Here is a 17,307-nt window from a genome sequence, read left to right as displayed (position 1 = left end):
AACATAATAAAAAGAAAAATTTCCACAGTGGCTGTCTCTTTAAATCGTCAAACATTAAAGGGCTTGAAAAACAAAAAGCACAATATGAGGCAAACCTGATAGGACGTGAGTTCATGTGCTCTGCTCCTCATTTGGTCACAGCGTTGTCCCAGAGCACAACCCAGAGCTCCTAATCTCTCTTTGAGGCAGTTAAGGTTGTCTTCCAAAAGTACTCGTTCTTCATGCCTTAGCGCTGAAGATGAAGCGAGCAGAGTTTGGCTGTGCTTCACCTCCTCCGTCATATGCCTTACATCGTTCTCCAAGGTCTGCAGAAGAGGTCAGAATCATCAGCTTGATTTATACTAAATAATTACAAGGAGAAATCTGTAATATGGGAAAGCATTTTGATTGACAGTGTAACACTGCAGTTAAAATGACATAGCTATATTTTTAGAACTTTAGCCACATGCTGGTTTAGACATTACCATTTAACCTATCTGATCGTGTGATTTATTCATTTTAGATTTCCTGCAATATTTACTAAAGCTCCACAAATAAGGCCAATTGTACCTCCTGCTTTTGTAGCTGGGTCTCTGCATTTTCAGCCAGCAGCACTGAGCCAGAGAAGACGTTGTTCTCCACACTATCCAGCCAGGAGGAGGTGGATGACACAGCTGTGTAGAGCTGTTGTTCCATCTGCGCCACCTGTGTCTCACCACCACCAGGCTACATACACATGTACACGGGAAGAATGTACATTTTCATTGAGACCACATGCTTGAAATAAAAAGTTGCATTTCCAATATTGCATTACAATATAATAACAGAAATGCTAAACCTGCGGGGTGACGTCTTCTACTGTTTGCCTGAAGCTATCGTACAGAGTCTTCAGAGAGGACCTGTCAGCCTGGGTGTCTCCTTTAAACACCGGCCCAGATGTGGACACACGGGAAGCGCTTGAAAAAACCTAAAGGACAAAAAATAAATATTAAACACTCTGATTTTTTTTCTATCGAGTGTATGCTAACAGTAATTAAAAACACAGGGATATGTACTGGCTGCTTGTGGTCCTGCTCCAGGGTTTTCTGCAGGAGCTGGAGTTTAGTTTTGAGCTCCAGTCTCAGACTCTCCCATCTCTGTCTCATCTGCTCCCGTCCAGCCTGTGTTTCCCTTTCAGCCAAAGCTGCTGGTGAAAATGGTTCTGTCATACTGCAGGATGACAGAGAATAAATTAGTGCTCTGTTACATTACTTACATTTACATTCTGCCATAAGAATGAACCTCATACATATACTTCATATTTTATTATTCAGTTTGAGTATACATGTATAATATAACTGTTATTAAGAGACCTGGCACTGCTGGGCGAAGCCTGCTGGATGAGGATCTCCTCTCCTCTGCTGGCAACTGACTGAAGAAGCTTTTTCTGCTCTGCAAGCTGCTCTTCCAGTTCCTACAGTAGAAAACAAGCAACAAAACAACAGTGTTAGACTGTATGTGGCATCACAAAGAAACATTTATGAAGTTATTTATACAAATGCTCGTTAGACCCTTAGGGATACACATGTTTTGGTGAGAAACACAGATTTTTGGCTCCTGTGGGGACATGTCATTCATTGCACACTCACTCCTTTTTACATTCAACTCACAGATGAGGACTGACCCAAAATACAAATTGAAGTTTGTCATCAACATTAAGAGAGTATTTTGTGCAACTTTATTGTGCATTCCTGGGTAATAGTCAAAGAAATCTAATGACAAACTATGTGAGAACGTGTATTTAAGTCTATACTGAACTTAATGAAGGTTAAAAAAAGAAAATCACCTTCTGTCTCTGAAGACTGTCTTGGTGCTGTTGGGTTCGTGTGGTTCGGGCCTGGGCCAGCCAATCTTGTACACTGGGACTCTGAGAGAGGCTGGAGTCTGATTCACTGTCTTCCTGCTCCTGCAGGGAACCCTGTCGGACCAGAAAGTTAGATATAAGATAAATGCTTCAAAAAAAGTAGTATTATCAAATACAATAATTCAAAATTTACATGTGCATTTGTAGTAGACCCATAGCTGATAAATACACCAGTGCAAACTTTGCAAATATGGTAGTCACAGTGAGGACCGAACACAGAGTCAAATATTCTGCATTACATGCACACACATCAGCGGATGACAACATTTAGCCCATGCAGCAACCTCACCTGGATGTTACCCTGTTTGTCCTGTAGCATCCTCTGCAGCTCCAACAAACCACCCTTGAGTGTGCGTAACTTCCTCGCCAAATGTTCAGCTTCCTCTCTGGTGTCTGTGCGGCCTCCCCGCAGCAAGTTCTCGCTGTGAACTGACAGCTCTGAGAGGGCCAGCACCTTCTCTTCAATCTCCAGCAGCATGTTCTGCAGCAGTAGGAGGAGAGACGCCAGATCAAACATCGTGTTTCACCGCCTACAGGAGCTCCTCCATCTACACGACAAACTCGCCAGGTATGGATGAACCCCCTTCACCAGCAGCTTTCCCTGTCCAAAGGACAGGGACAGCTCTCATCCTTGGCCCACCTCTTCGGCCTTGCCTCCTGTGCAACATATTACCGCTAATCCTTCAGGCTCCGTGCTCTTCAGCATACATGCTCTCCCTCAACTTACAAACCAGTTTGTCTGTGTAGAACACCATTCTAATTCCAGACCAGCTGTCAGTGCCCATCAGTAAAGATTGTCCAAATGTTTAAAGAAACATTTGTTTTTTGATATTACTGACATTCCTTTGCAATCGTTAGAGTCTGCATGTTATTCTACAGCAGAGAATCGCTTCCCACCCTGCTACCTTACACTCCCTGTACTCTAGGATTCCCCTACTTGGATATTCTAGCAGCTTTGTCCCGAGCACCAATCCAGGTAGCGAGCTCTGACTACGCCGCCCTAGGCTTCTAACATGCCCCTGTCGCACAGAGAGATCTGCATAATCTGCTTAAGACTAGTGCTACAGTCACTTAGGTCCAGCCATGTGAAGGCCCCTATTACTCCTCTAATACGCTTGTTTACTCACTGAAAGGTCCCTGACCCCCTGAAATGATCCATGTGTAGTAAGGACAAAATACTGAAAGATGAGATGTAGGTAAATAATCCACTGACAAATCTGATTTGCACTAGTGCTCAGAAAAAAATCCCTGAGCATTTAAAAAATAATCCCAGAAATCCACCTGTCATTTCTGAAAAATTCCTGTCAAATGCATTATTAATTAACCCCACATTTATATTCACAAATCCATTAATATTCTCAAGTACAGCAGTGTTTGAGGCTGCATTACTGTGGGTGAACAGCAGGGGGAACTCTTACTTGACACTCAGCCAGTTGATTCTCCATATCTGTCTCCTCTGCAAGTTTAGGTTCAAGGAGGGACATTACAGCACTGCGCATATTGCCCAACCACTGGTCCAGTTCATCTGCCTGGGTGTGATAGAGCTGTACGGCCTGTTCCTGAATCTGACCCTCCAGGCGGTCACTGACACGCTCCTGAAGGATGCCACATCCAATTTTAGGTATTATAACAGCTTTCTAAGTTGGTATTAGAGACATAAAGTTTGATTTATTAATAAAACAACTATTTCTACTATTTGATATGATTTTCACAAAAAATACCTCTAATAATTGTTGTTTCCCCGAGGCTTTCATGTGGATGGTGGCCATCCTCTCAGCTAACACAGCAAGGGAGGACTGCATGGCCAGCTGGTCAGCCATGTCTGAGTCCACAGCATCAGTGGCCAAATCTTCCGTGAAGCCTGTCTGCAGCCGGTCTATTTCTTCCTGCACACTCTGAATCTCTTCTATCAGACCCTTTACGAAACAACCAAAAGTTAGCCTACTCAGTTTACAAGCAAAAACTGAGGCAGTGATGTAATGTTTACACAAAATACCATAATCCTATAAAAATAATATTAAAGATTCAAAACAATGTGATAGGATTTGGTTACAAATACATCTTTGACAAGCCTGACTTTCCTCATCTCAGCTCTCTAATCTTCACAATATGCAAGACCTTTCTGTATGTGACAAACCTTATGTGCCTTTATGTGGCTATCCGGACTTTTATCTCCCTCCAGAGGCTCACTGAGTTTGGCTTCTAACGCCTCCATCTTAGAAGAGATTGATTGGAGTGAACCCTGGTAATGCTGCTGCTTCTCGAGAGCTTCATACAAAGATCTCTGCTTCTCACTGATCTGTAAGACAAAAGAGAGTATAAAAAAGGTCTGAAATACCATTCATACACTCATAATGATAACCATTAACAAGGATTAATCAAATACCAAATTCATATCAGTGCTAAAAACAGCGTTCTATTAAAAAAATGTGCAAATCTACGTGCTGGTAATTGACATTTTTTATTAAAAAAGCATGAAGATGAAGGCTTTCACATACCACATTCTTTAAACTCTCCCAGGAGCGCTGCAGGTCATCTAAGTTGGCCACAGACTCAAAGGTTGGGTCATACAGTTCTTGAATGGGAGCTCTTGTGAGTGTCCCTCGTCCCATCTAAAGGGAAATTTAAAGGGTGTCATCAGCAGTTACGTTATTAAATGGATAGTAACCAGACAGAAATACTTACACGAAGACCCAAATCTAGTGTCATCTACACTACACAAGAGAATCTTTTTACTCAACAACTTCGAACAAAAAGAAGAGAGAAGGCTGAAACCTTGGTTACAGTTGCTTCAGTGTGAGTTATGGGAGAAGGAGAACGGCACACAGGAGGAGAAGAGATCTCGCTGTTAGTGCCCTCCTCACCAGACTCCTCAGTTACAGGTGACAACAGGGTGTGACAGCGTCCAGCTGTCATCTGGCACAGCATGCAGGAAAACAGAAGAGCAGACATGCAAGGTAAATCGGAAAAGATGATGCATAGGCAAGGCGTAGAAAAAAGTAAATGCTCCACAATAGATCTTTCAGAAGCGAATTAAAGAAACATATCCAGGCTATGTTAAAGCTTTAAACAGTAGAATAGGTCAAAATATTTGTATATTTTGTTGTGCATGATGTTCTCTTACCACGACAGCTTGAGCTGCAGGTTTCTTTGATTTCTCCCCATCCATCTCCTGGAGATCCTCAGGCAGACCCTCTACATCAGTCACTGTCAGGAGCATGGTGGCATGCTTGGCCTTCACTGCCAGCATTTTGCATTTTGAGTTGAGTGAGGCGATTTGCTCCTGGTAACCTTTGATCTTTTGGGCAAGTTCCTATTCAAAAATACAAAATACATCCAGACGTTATATAGCAGTTATGGGTTACATATAAAGCTCAGTATGAAGGACAAGCAGATATCAGGATATTATTGAATCAAAAGAACAAATACAGCAGTGAATACAGCACAAGTTCACACAGTAGGCTCCTGTTTTTCTTAAGAAGAAAGACGGGCAAAGTGAAAGAGTTAAAGTACTGTACTTCATGGTGTAGGATCTGGGCTTGCAGTTCCTGGATGTTGTTGGTGGGGATTGGTCGGTCCTGAATGACCCGGTGCGCTTCCTCTATCAGCCCCTGTAGATCTCTGACTTCCTGTTCATACTGCTCGTACTGCACCACTGCCTCCTGAAAAAAGTGAAGTGAAAGTTTTAATATGACATGATTCGTTAAATCTCAGAATGTAAAAAGAGTCAACTTTTCAAATCCAGCGCGTATTAAAAATTGAAAGAAACTTTGGTTACAAACTTTGAGAGGACTCAAAATACACCTTAAAGGTGTCAAGTAACTTTCTACCAGTACCCAGCATTGTTGCATATTTTCTGTGAATACAGTGTTGACGTTATTGCGCTGCAGCAGTAGTGTCCCCCTGTACCTGTAAGATGTTGCACTGCTGAATGGCTACATGCTGCAAGTGACTGGCTTCTTGCTGCAGGCGCAGAGCTGTGCGACAGATAGCAAGGTTAGGCATCACCTCCTCTGGGACCTGCAGCGCACTCTGACACAGCTGCACGGCCTGAACCTGCTGCTTGAAGCTCTCCATATCTGCCAGCAGACGCTGCAAAAATGTAAAGTTAATATTGCATGAAAATGTTTAAAATACACAAGATGAAAAGTGAACATTTGAGGCTCTTTATTAACAATAAATAAATAAAAGGCATTCATGTTTTTTGGTTACCTGTCTCTGAGCCAGCTGTTCTTTGAGGCTCTGGCGTGCCAACTCTGGTGAAGTCAGTGTAGCTTGGACCTGCTCCAGAGCAACATGGAGGGCCTTCACTTCATACTCCAGGGCTTCCATACTCTGAAGACAGACGTAAGATAATTTTCACAAAGTGCTACGAGTATTAATGCTCCTTTGGGTAAATTCTACTAGTAAAACATGATTTTAAACTAAAATAGAGATGATCAAAAATCTTAACAAGTGAAACAAAAACAAAATCTTTTATTTTTCTGTACCTTGTCTGCATCCTGCAGACTCTGCAGTCGTGTCTTGATGCTTTGCTGAAGCTCCTCAGTGTGTCGACTGAGCTCACAAACCTGCTGGCTCATAGACTCGACCTGCAGCACCTCAGACAGAAGGTCTACTTTCTCTGCCATGGATTCAAGGTCTCCGTGCAGCTCTCGAGACTCACGCAGGACAGCCTGAGTACAGAAAGAGAAAGGTTAGTGGTACGGTATCCAGAGGGTCACAGGATTGTTCCGTACAACAGCTAACTTTGCCATAGACAAAAAAACTGAACCCATTTATGACTAATAGCACTAATAACACTTTAAAAACATGCCAGCTCACCTGGTACATCCGTATCTGTTCCTGCAGATGAACAGAGGAGTTCCAGATGATGTTTGCCCTCACCAGGCTTTTGGCTTTTTCTGACCACCTCACAATGAAGTCCAGCATCTCATTATACTCATCTAAATAACAGACAGCCTGAAAAGCCACAATAAGAAAAATTAAAATCTCTTTACCTTTATTACTATGTTGGACTTATATAACTTATTGTTATGGAGGCGACCTGAACAAACAAACCTTTTTGAGCCAGTTGTTTCTACAGTCTGCCAGTCTTGATGTGTGATGATGCATTTCTGACAGCTTGCTGATGGCATCACTTAGCTGTTTGGCCAGCAGGGGGTTTCTGCGGCCAAACTCTTGTACAGCTGCATCGAGCTCTGCGAGAGTGCGACCGCAAGTATCCAAGTCTTCAAAAAGACTCTGAGAAAAAAAATCGGTGCATAAAAGTTTATATCAATTATTGTTCTCAATGAAAAAAAAGTGTCATTTCAGAGTTTCCTTTATCAACAACACATAAAATACGATCAAACACAAAGTAGGCATTCTACCTTGACCTCTTCTTTGGCGTGGTCAACATCAGGAGATTTTTCCTTAAATTTAGTGGAGATGGCTTTGAGTTTCTCTGACATGTCATGGATTCTGGAGCTGAAGTCCTCCTTTATTTCTCTGGTTTTCTGATTTTCTCTCTCCTTGGAAAGAACCTGGAAAATAGATGAGAAAAGACGTGACAGAAGTGACAAATGCTACAAATGTAACTAAAGCCCATTGATGTCTAGTTTATATTCCGGGCTGTGTGTGTTGTAGAGTACCTGATCCTCAATAGCACCCAGAGCGAGCGAGACCTCTGCTAGTTGCATGGAGATTTCTGAAGGGAGTATAGTGTAGAGGTCCAGGTACTTGCTCTGTTGTTGCTCTGCTAATTTATCCACATTCTGACGATAAGTGATCACATCTCCATGCACAACCTATGCGCAATAAAGAGAAGACCTATTTAGCCTTTTTTGGCATCAAACACTTTCACTGGTATTGGCCATTAAAGAACAGAATATTTTGGAGACTTAGTCGAGGTATAGTGTGAGCAACAGTGTTCTTTTCAGACATAATTTATTCACAAATTGGACATTTCTCTGTTTAGATGACAGATTTTAGATGGCAGATATACCTCAAGCTCCTGCAACAGAGAATCAATGTCTGGAGTGGGATTGAGAAGAAGTTCCCTGGTCTCCTGTATCCAAGCTTTTACAACACTAAGTTCCTTCTCCACTTCCTCTCTGTCCCTCAGCTCCTGAGCTGCCTGAGCTCTTTTGGTCCTGGACTGTGTCAAGAGGCTGAAGACAAATAGATAATTCATTCATCTTATATTCTGAACAGCAACATAGATCCAACTTCATTTTGAAGAGAACTTTTTCATCTCTGATTGCTACAGATGGACTTCTTTAAAGTTTCTCATCCTCCTACCTTTCCATTCGGTCTTGTACAGCTCTGATCTCCTTCAGGCTGGGCAGCTCATCTTGTCCATTTGTTGGCGAAGGCACTTCCACATCATGCAGCAGACTGAGTGCGTACTGGCGCAGCAGCATCAGGGAGGACAGTTCCCGCTCCAAGTCTTGGCTCAACAAGTCATGCTGATCTAACAGAGACTGCAGAGTGGCTTTGGAAGCCTTCTCCACGGCACTGTCAGGAAAACGACTTTGGAGCTCATCGCAGACCGCTTTAACCTTCACCATCTATATAAAGAAACATATTTATAGATGTTTTCTACTGCAAATCTTTATTTTTCCATACTTAGCAATACATTATTTCTCCCCATTGGTCGAGGTGTACCTTCTCTCTGAAAGTCCTCCATTCCTGTGCGGTGTCCTCAAGTACTCTCTCCTGTCCCCGTGCTACACTGCGTAATCGTGTCCACCGCTGCCACACAGTGGTCATGGAGCGACTGATGGTGGCCTTGCTGGCGTCACTCCCCACCAACTCCAGCTGAGCTGCCTGTTCCTCTAAACCACTCAGCTTCTCTTGGAAGCCATTCACCAGAGATACAAGGGACTGAAAAAATTGAAAGAATGTCAGCAGCATGAAGCATTAACAGAAGCACTACCTATTGAATAAAATAATATCATAGGCTATCATACTCTGTGACTGCCTAGCTTGTCTTCAGCCTCTTGGCTTGTGGCTGCCTTTGCAGTAGAAAATTCAGTCAGTTTCTTTTCAGCCTCATTCATAAGCTCAATGACAGTCTGCCTTGCTTCCTGGTATGACTTCCACTGGGCCACACAGCTGAGAAATACAGAATATATTCAAGTATAAAGTACCACTATAAAACACCAACAATAAACTGCAGATAAAGGGCAGATTGCATGATCAGACTCTTTTCTTATTACCTGTGAAGGACTTCCTGGTGACACTGGAGCTGATCTCGAACCTCCACGCCTCTCTGCTTTGCCGACTCCACACTCACCCGTAGCTGCTCTTTAGCTGTAGGGTTGACCAGTTTCGCCAGCTGAGGAAGGAGGGTTTGCAGTTCCTCTAGGTGGATGAGAAACTCCTGCTCTGTGGCCATGATATCCGCCTGCTGCCTCAGACACTCTTCATAGTTCTCCACATCCACACCCAAGCTAGCTTGCTGCAGGAAAGATACGGCATCTTCCAGCCACTCGCACGCTGCTTGCATCCTGAAGTGGTATTTCTGACACAACACCAAGGCTTCCTCCAGAGTAATCTTAATTTTAAAAAATCAAATGAGAAAAAAATGAAAAGGAAATGTCGATCTAATTCACTGAACAGCTAACAACTTTAAAAATGAAACATTTCCATTCACTGAAGATGTTCCCACCTGTTTGGCAGTCAGTGCCTTCTGAACATCTGCCTGTAGCTTTGCCATTTCTTCAAGACTTGTATCTACATGGGCTGGGACAAGCTCATTGGCACTGATAAACTCCTGTTTTTCCCTGCTACTGAGAGCAGCCACAATTCTCAGTCTGGACTGCACTTCTTCTTGCATGATTTGCTGCTTCCTGATCTCCTCCTGGACCTTCTCCACCCTGACATCCACAATCACAGCACAGTCCAGATCATCCCTGACTTGCTGCAGCCAGTCCAGGGTCCTTTTCATCTCTGTCTCAAAGTCTTTGCTTTGGATAAACCTGTTCTCACATTCTTCAATCAGCTCCCCTACTGCAGCTTGTAAGGATCGCAGCTCCTCTTGCCAGAGCACCACTTGCTCTTTCGAGGCATCATGGGCTGCTTGGTCCACACGAGGAGCAAGAGTGTCCATCTGCTCCATGAGTCTTGACAAATGAGAGTTGGCGCTCTGGAGACTCCCTGCCAGAGCGTGGTAGTTCTTTAGCCTCTCCTCAGCGGACTGCGTTTCTGCATTCACTTTAACCAGCTGCTCTTTTGTGGCCTTTAACTCAGAGTCAACCTGCATAGCCATCGCCTTGTGGTCCTCAAACGACTCCAAGGTTTCATCCAGATGCTCCACTTTCTGTTCCACCAACCTCTTCAGTCCATTGTACAGGCTCACGAGCTGGGTCATTTCCTCCGGGCGCCACGGCTGGCCAGTGCTACGAAATCCCTCTTTCTTCTGGTTCAGTTCACTCACTGCTAGACCCAGGTTGCTCAGATCTTTCTGAATTGCTTTGTAATCACTCTGCAGGCTGACGACTTCTTCTGTTTGCAAGCCTACAGGCTGAGTCCCCAGATTATTATACTGTTCCTCAAGTTCTTTCAGTGCTTTGTGAGTGATATCTATGAAAGACTTGTACTCGTTCCTTGTAATAATGGCCTGCTGGATTTTCTCCTGTTTCTCTTTGGCTAGTGCTAATATGCTGTTATACTGCTGAGGAAGGGTGTTAAGTTTTTCATCTAAATAGCAGTGGTCAACTTCATTCAGAGTCGGCAGTATTTCCTGGCCAGCTCTTTGTACAATTAGGAGGAGGTTCTCATACTCAATTGCCTGCTCAACTATTTGTTGATACTTCAGCAACTGTGCTTCCAGTTCAGCGTCTCCAACCATCAGGTTTATTTCAGGAAAGGTGACTATATCAGCTTGCTTCAACCACTGGCATATTTTCTCTAAATCAGCCTTGAAATACTTCCTAGAGATAAGCACTTTTTCAAGTTCTTGAAGTTTCTGGCCACATCTATGAAGGGTTTTGTCAAAGATACTTTGCAGCTCCTGCAGCTTTGTGAGAATCTCATTCCTTTCTTCCTCACTCGCATCCCTCATCAGGTCTCTCCCCTGAGACCAGAGGGATGTCAGCTCGCTCTGGTAGGCCTTCAGACTGCTCTGGATGTTGCGACAGGTTCTGACCTGCTTGGCTAGGTCATCAGGTAACAAAGCAATGTACTCCTCTGCCTGAGCCTTCTTCTCATTCTGCTGGACCCAGGAGATGGACTGACTTACAGCCATCAGGAACTGTGTCCTCTCAGTAAAAGCTTTGCTGAGGTGTTTTCTTCGCTGCGTCACCTTCACGCTCAAAGATTCTACCTCAGATTGTGTGTCGGAAATCAGCTGCTGCAGATGCTGTCGTTCACTGAGGCCCAGCCGCGCTAACACCCTGTCAGCGTCGGCCATGGCCTGAGCCAGGAGGAGTTGCTTCGCCTCCAACTCACTGCAGATGCTCAGGTGATCAAAGAGAAAGCTCTGAGCTAGCTCAGGAGGAGGACTCATTTTCATGGCCTCAGACAGGGCAGGCTGCTGCTCTTCAGCCCAATCCCGAGCCTCTTTCAGACGGGCCTCCACTTGATGCATATCCTCTAGGGTCACGACTGAGTCTTGGATTTTTCTTTCAATTAGGTTTTGCATCTGAGACCACCGCTGCTCAAAGTGGCTGATCTGCTCTTTAACCAGCTCTTTGTCATCCAAGTTCAAATGCTGGATGACTTTCTGTTTCTGATCCTTGAGGTCCTCAAGAGTGCCTTTTTGCTCTTCAAGAGTTATTGCAAGCTTCCTCAAGGCCTCCAAATGCTGAGATGAACTTTCAGCATCCGTTCTGTGAACACACACAAAAACATTTCCTCAAATCTGTGGACACATAAAGATGACATTTTCTTGATTACGGAGCCGAAATTCAACTCTAGGAAAAAAACCTCTATTTATGATGAACAGTTATTCTTGACAGTTTCTGCCCAGAGGACAACATTTACCTCCCAAGTTAAATGTATTTTAATTTTCAAAAGCTATGTTATTCCTGAATTGAAGTATAGTTCATATAAAAACACACCTGGCCAAATTGTCCCACTCTTTGGACACCTGTTCAAACAGCACCTCCACTGCAGCGATGCACTCATGGTATTCTTTAGACCTCTGCAGATCTTCCTCTCTCTGGCTCTGGAGCTTGTTGGCCTGGTGACAGAGCTCGAGCCAGGAATGGCTCAGACGGTCAAGCTCTGCATGCTCTGGAGACTCTTGGGCGCCTGTCAATCTGCTCACAGTCTCAGTCATCTTGGTCAGGATACTCTGTTTGGACTGAAGTTGCTGGCTGCATTCCTGAGTGAGTATAGGGGATGGTCACCGGAAATACTTCCAAATACCAAGCAGATCTCACTTTAATCCCATCAAAAACCAGGCCACAAATGTTGCAATCACAAGGGAACAGATCAAGACTCACTGTGCTGTATGGTTAAAAAGCAAGTGAAAATATACAGTAAAACCTAATTTAGAAATATAAGTGCAGAAGCAAGGGATACTTGATAGTTATTATTGAAAAAGAGTAAACCTATCTGTGCATTAATGAAGGACTGATGATTATGATGGTGTATCCTACCTTGGCTTGTGACAGCATGTTTTGTGCTATCTTGGTCTCCAGCTCTGCTGGCCTTCTGGAGAGGCTGAGAAGCTGCTGCTCCATGTCCTGGAACAGGCTGGTTAGGTCTTGCTTCTGTTCCTTGATCTCTCTCCAGCCCTCTGAAAGCTCTTGAGCACTGGACATCCGTTCCTCTATCTGCACAAACACATGGTAAATCTTTCTACGGTCAGTACAATACTTGCAAGATGATTCATTTTAAAGTGTATATCTGTCTGCACTAGCACACTGCATGCCTTATTAAAGTATATACTGAGTTATTGCTTAATTAACAGCCAACTTGCTTTAGTACGCTACAATATTTTGCACTTGGTCTGAAGTTCTGTCAACATACCAAAAACATTCTGTTTTATCCATCTTATTGCAAAATAGAGTGACTATTACCTATATTATGATTATATATCCACACTTTATATCCACTTTTATGTTGCAACATGAGGTAAAAAAGATACCGACCGTGAGTTTGACTTGCTGGACCTCCGCAGCTGTCACTCTTACGGCGTCATCGGACAGGTCACATACAGAGCAAACCAGGTCTAGGTAAGTGCTGGCCTGCTCCTGAAGTGCTCTGTAGTGCTTCACCTGTGTTTGCAAAAGTAATAATCAAAATAAGTTATAGAAAAATAACTGAAAGACTGAAAAACTGTGCAGTGCTAAATACCTGCTTCAGTGCTTCCTGCAGACCAGATGGTCCCTGATCATTGAGCTGAAGCTCCTCTTGTACAGTAGAGAGCCACGTTTGACACTGCTGCAATGTGTCCTGGTGATTAACATGTTTCTGCAGTTCACGATCCAGACTCTGGTAGACCTGTGGAATATGTTTTGCATTACATACTTTGTCCTTCAGTTTTGATTTGCTTTCCTTTTTTTTGTTTTTTTTATTACAAAACACTCCAGAAACAAAAGAGTATTGTCTTCATCTTCAATTACTCACACGTTGGGCAGTACTGCAGATGGCGGAGTAGCTATCACTGGTTCCCTGTATGTGAGCCTGGACCTGCTGACTGATCTTGGTTTGAACTTGGTCTGTACAACTGGCAACAAGACCTTCTCCCTTCTGCTTCAAGCTGGCGAGACGCTCCTCAAAACTGGCTATTTCCTCCATTATAGCCTAAAAATGATGACACAAGAGCAAAACTGTTGAATTAAGGAAAAGCAGAGCTAACTTTGGACTATTACTTTAAACTGTAACATCAATGCTTTAAAACTTTGAACAAGAAATATGAAGTTGATTACTTTGTGTCTGGCAAGCTGTTGAGTGGCCATCTCCATACTGCTGGTCTGCATGGAGTCTGAGGTCACCAGCCTACTGGACATCTGCAGAAGCCACTTCTCAGCTTCCTGCAGCTCACTGTTGTAATCCTCATGTTCTTTCACCCACTCCACAAGGTTCTGGACCTGTGCCTGAAACACAACAAAAAGCATTTCTGTGTATTTTTTTTTAATTACACATGAAAAAGTATAACCTTTGGACCAAAGGTTGTCTTTTTTAATGTTTGCTCATATATTATAATAAAAAAAAGCATAAGCAATGATTAAAATGTAGGATATTGGACCTATTTCACACCCTTCATTCCAAGGTATATTAGTAATATCTGAGTAGGAAACAGTTAAAACTACCTTAGCAGCCAAGCACAGATCCTGGTAATCAGCCTGCAACCTTTTCATGTTTTCGCTGATAGTTGGATCGTTTACTGTATCAAGCAGTGCCTCTCCTTTCTCAATGACAGATTTCACTGCTGACTCATGAGACTGGACTGTCTGCTGGATGGTCTGCGTGCATAATGAGGAGGAAACATATTGCATGTAAATCAAGCAGTTGTCTCTTTCTCTTTCAAGTTCATTCTCTCACTGGTGGAAAGCTAAAAAGGATTCAGTGGTATGAAGTTACCTTGTACTTTGCCAGCTGAGCCTTCTTCTGGTAAAGTTCAGCTTTAGGCTCTACATTTGATGCTAAAAGGTTTTTGGTCTCCATCACCCACTGGGCCTGGGCCTTGTACTTATCCATAAAGTCTTTGGAGAGGGAGATGCACTTCTCAAGGGAGCTATGCTCTGTACGCAGAGCTGCCATAAGTTCCTCAAGCTGAAAAAGTCGAGTGTCCACCTCCTCTTTGAGCTGCTCAGCTTCAGGCTCTTCCAAGAACGCCATTGCTCGCTCTGTCTTCTCCCTCATTGCCTTTAAGTAAATGTGACCCTGCTCCATGTCAGCCTGAAGAGCCTGAAATGACATGGGCTAGCATGAGTGATCGATGTCACTAGTGTGACATAATACTTCCAGCCCAAATAGGCTTTGGAAACAAACAAATTCATATCTGTAGTAGGTCTAATCCTGTGAACGTCTTTATAGATATTATAAGCAGAAGAGATGCTATTTAATAAACTATACCTCTAGTTTCTTCATCTTTCTCTCCATGGCAAAGCGGTCCACTATATCAACACTTATAGCCACAGTGCTGAAGTTATTCTGAGCTGTGCTGAGCCAGTCTGAGAAGGTCGTGAAAACACACTGCGCCTCTTCGATGCAAGACACCTCTTGCTGGAGCTGTTTGATAGTCTCCTGCAAAGTAAAAAAAGAAGTAAACATAACAAAGAAAAAGTTACAGAGGAGGCAAAAGCTTAGGGTAGCTTAAACTGATCAAATCTTACAATTATTAGTCTAAATATAAATTCACAATGTCAATAAAGGCATATTAATATTTGTAGTTCCAGTGACGTTGTGTTCAAAATCACTTTACCAGTAAATGCAGAAGCAGGGCGTGGTAGCGGGCTGTGATCTGGGTGGCTCTGGTGCTGATCCTGCTGCTAATATGTGTCTCATCGAGAACCTGCTGAGCCAAAAGACTCAGGCCCTCCATTTCTTCTTGATAAACCAGCACTTCCTCCTGCCAGCTCTAATTAAAGAAACATGCTATTAATGTCAGGACCAGACTTGGATAATTAGATTTTATTATATTCATTACTTGACTGCAGAGCAAATTAATTTCTTCAACATTCAGCCATGAAAACTTGAAAAACTAAATGACCTGATAGAGGAGACAATGCAGAGTGATGAGTGACACAATAATATGAGCAACTAATTATTTACAAATAACACTGCAGATCTGTACAGCCTGGAAAAGATTGTCACGAGTGTACCTTTTGTGTATACTACACTAACCTTTATGAGCTGAAGCTGAGCATCTTTAGTGGCACGGTCGGATCGCCGATGACTACGCAGTTGTGCTTTGGTCTCCATGCCCTTTAGCCAGCTGTCAAGACGCTGGAACTTCTGCTCCATCTGCCGAAGTTTGGCTAAAGCACTGTTGAGCTGGGCTCGGGTGTCTGATAGCCGGGCCTGGTAAAGCCGCCACTCCTGCTCAAGCGTTTCTAGAGCTCTGTCTTCTAGCTGAGGCAAGCCCCAGGGAATGACCAGCTCTCGACTCACCAGTAGAGTGTTTAGTAAAGCCTGGCCCTCTGTGCAGTGAAGCTGTAGTTCCTGCAATTATATAAACGCTTGCTTTCACATAATATACTCCATGCTAGTGTTTTCTAACCATTTAATCCGTATTGAGTTATAATTTCCACAGTAATAATTGTTGGACCTGTAGTTTTTGGAGAGTCTCTTCCAGCATATCAACGTCACCCTCCAGCTGGGTGTAGCAGCCAAGCTTCTCTTGTTCCTGTTCTAGCCACTCTTCAAATGCATGAAGGCCCCGCTGATACTCTTGGTGGGCTTTCACCAGCTCCTCAGCTTTGCCAACAGCCCTCTGAAGACGTGGAGAGCGATAAAAATTCAGTGTGAGCTATTATTTTTCTTAAATTAACCCACAGATGAGTCTCACTTGTAGTTTTTTATTTAAAAAAAGCATTCTTATGCAGACTTCTTCAGGTTGATTTTTTTGTATCAAGCTGTAACACTGAAACTGAAATTCTGCATACGATTCTAGCACTGGTCAAATGTGTCGAGTTATTACCATTGCATTGTCTTTGACAGTGTTATAGCGCTCCTGCAGATCTTGGAGTTCCAGCTGAGTGACATAGTTCTCAGTGATGCTGGCACTCTTTGCTGTTATGGTGTCCAGTAGGGTGTTATGGGTGAGCACTTCCTCATACAGTAACTGAAACCCCAAAATTGACAATCCACTGAAAAAATATGCTTGTAAGACTATTAGAGCATAAGATCAACACAATAAATTGTATATTTAGCACACAGTATGTAGTAGTTGTAATAGTAGAAGATTTGCAGTACCTTAGCTTTGCTCAGATTTGCAGTTTTATCTCTCATCTCTGGGCACTGTTTATCAGCAGGATCGAGACTCTCCTCAACACGCTCAATCCAAGCAACAAACTGGTGTACATCTTCCTGGTAACTGGTCCACTGAGACAGGGAGCCCTCCAATTGACTATCAATTTTAAAGATTAATATACCGTGAGACAGTGTTTGAAGCAACAGCGGTAATACGACATGAAAAAACTGAAAATACAGATGCAGCCTCAAAGTAAATCATTTACACTTTCCATGGAAATACATTTACTGAAGAATGCACTATAAAGCAACCACACAGTACTTGCTGTTACTTTTGGTAATGCACAAACCTTTTGCATTGAATAGAAGCAGAGAGCAGAGCATCCCAAGAATCTTTTAGCTCCTGTATTTGCTTTTGAACTGCAGGCACTCCCTCGGCTGAGGTGTTCCTCTGAACTGATTCTCCTCTTGTGATCAGCATCTTCAGCTGAATTTCCTTCTCCTGACGTGCAGTTAGCAAAGCCTGGTGCAAAATCCACCCATGTGCATTTATTAAAATCCTATACTGGTAT

The 17,307-nt window shown here is 43.2% G+C and overlaps 1 protein-coding gene across 13 annotated transcripts in view; it reads right to left on the bottom strand.

Moving 5' to 3' along the window:
* Positions 1-17,307, bottom strand: part of syne1b (spectrin repeat containing, nuclear envelope 1b) — a 75,999-nt gene that overhangs the window by 19,789 nt on the left and 38,903 nt on the right. For 12 of the 13 annotated variants that reach the window (XM_025901018.1, XM_019348763.2, XM_019348772.2 and 9 more), the window contains 42 exons: positions 17,086-17,258; positions 16,739-16,892; positions 16,464-16,607; positions 16,092-16,256; positions 15,668-15,985; positions 15,246-15,401; positions 14,897-15,067; positions 14,402-14,728; positions 14,131-14,283; positions 13,747-13,914; positions 13,445-13,621; positions 13,172-13,318; positions 12,967-13,092; positions 12,472-12,648; positions 11,929-12,194; positions 9,537-11,697; positions 9,085-9,422; positions 8,836-8,980; positions 8,531-8,749; positions 8,165-8,433; positions 7,869-8,034; positions 7,516-7,671; positions 7,255-7,407; positions 6,944-7,126; positions 6,707-6,844; positions 6,373-6,558; positions 6,095-6,217; positions 5,792-5,974; positions 5,401-5,544; positions 5,007-5,195; positions 4,658-4,798; positions 4,381-4,494; positions 4,020-4,181; positions 3,604-3,798; positions 3,301-3,477; positions 2,172-2,363; positions 1,805-1,936; positions 1,332-1,432; positions 1,035-1,188; positions 818-946; positions 550-705; positions 96-305 (listed from right to left, as the gene is read on the bottom strand). In XM_025901018.1, coding sequence (XP_025756803.1) covers positions 96-305; positions 550-705; positions 818-946; positions 1,035-1,188; positions 1,332-1,432; positions 1,805-1,936; positions 2,172-2,363; positions 3,301-3,477; positions 3,604-3,798; positions 4,020-4,181; positions 4,381-4,494; positions 4,658-4,798; positions 5,007-5,195; positions 5,401-5,544; positions 5,792-5,974; positions 6,095-6,217; positions 6,373-6,558; positions 6,707-6,844; positions 6,944-7,126; positions 7,255-7,407; positions 7,516-7,671; positions 7,869-8,034; positions 8,165-8,433; positions 8,531-8,749; positions 8,836-8,980; positions 9,085-9,422; positions 9,537-11,697; positions 11,929-12,194; positions 12,472-12,648; positions 12,967-13,092; positions 13,172-13,318; positions 13,445-13,621; positions 13,747-13,914; positions 14,131-14,283; positions 14,402-14,728; positions 14,897-15,067; positions 15,246-15,401; positions 15,668-15,985; positions 16,092-16,256; positions 16,464-16,607; positions 16,739-16,892; positions 17,086-17,258 — 9,438 coding nt within the window. The remainder of the gene's footprint in view (positions 1-95; positions 306-549; positions 706-817; positions 947-1,034; positions 1,189-1,331; positions 1,433-1,804; positions 1,937-2,171; positions 2,364-3,300; positions 3,478-3,603; positions 3,799-4,019; positions 4,182-4,380; positions 4,495-4,657; positions 4,799-5,006; positions 5,196-5,400; positions 5,545-5,791; positions 5,975-6,094; positions 6,218-6,372; positions 6,559-6,706; positions 6,845-6,943; positions 7,127-7,254; positions 7,408-7,515; positions 7,672-7,868; positions 8,035-8,164; positions 8,434-8,530; positions 8,750-8,835; positions 8,981-9,084; positions 9,423-9,536; positions 11,698-11,928; positions 12,195-12,471; positions 12,649-12,966; positions 13,093-13,171; positions 13,319-13,444; positions 13,622-13,746; positions 13,915-14,130; positions 14,284-14,401; positions 14,729-14,896; positions 15,068-15,245; positions 15,402-15,667; positions 15,986-16,091; positions 16,257-16,463; positions 16,608-16,738; positions 16,893-17,085; positions 17,259-17,307) is intronic. The other variant, XM_025901023.1, reaches the window with a different exon arrangement.

The sequence above is a fragment of the Oreochromis niloticus genome, linkage group LG19 (genome assembly GCF_001858045.2).
Source record: "Oreochromis niloticus isolate F11D_XX linkage group LG19, O_niloticus_UMD_NMBU, whole genome shotgun sequence".
Lineage (NCBI taxonomy): Eukaryota > Metazoa > Chordata > Actinopteri > Cichliformes > Cichlidae > Oreochromis > Oreochromis niloticus.
This window is presented reverse-complemented; position numbering and strand designations above follow the sequence as displayed.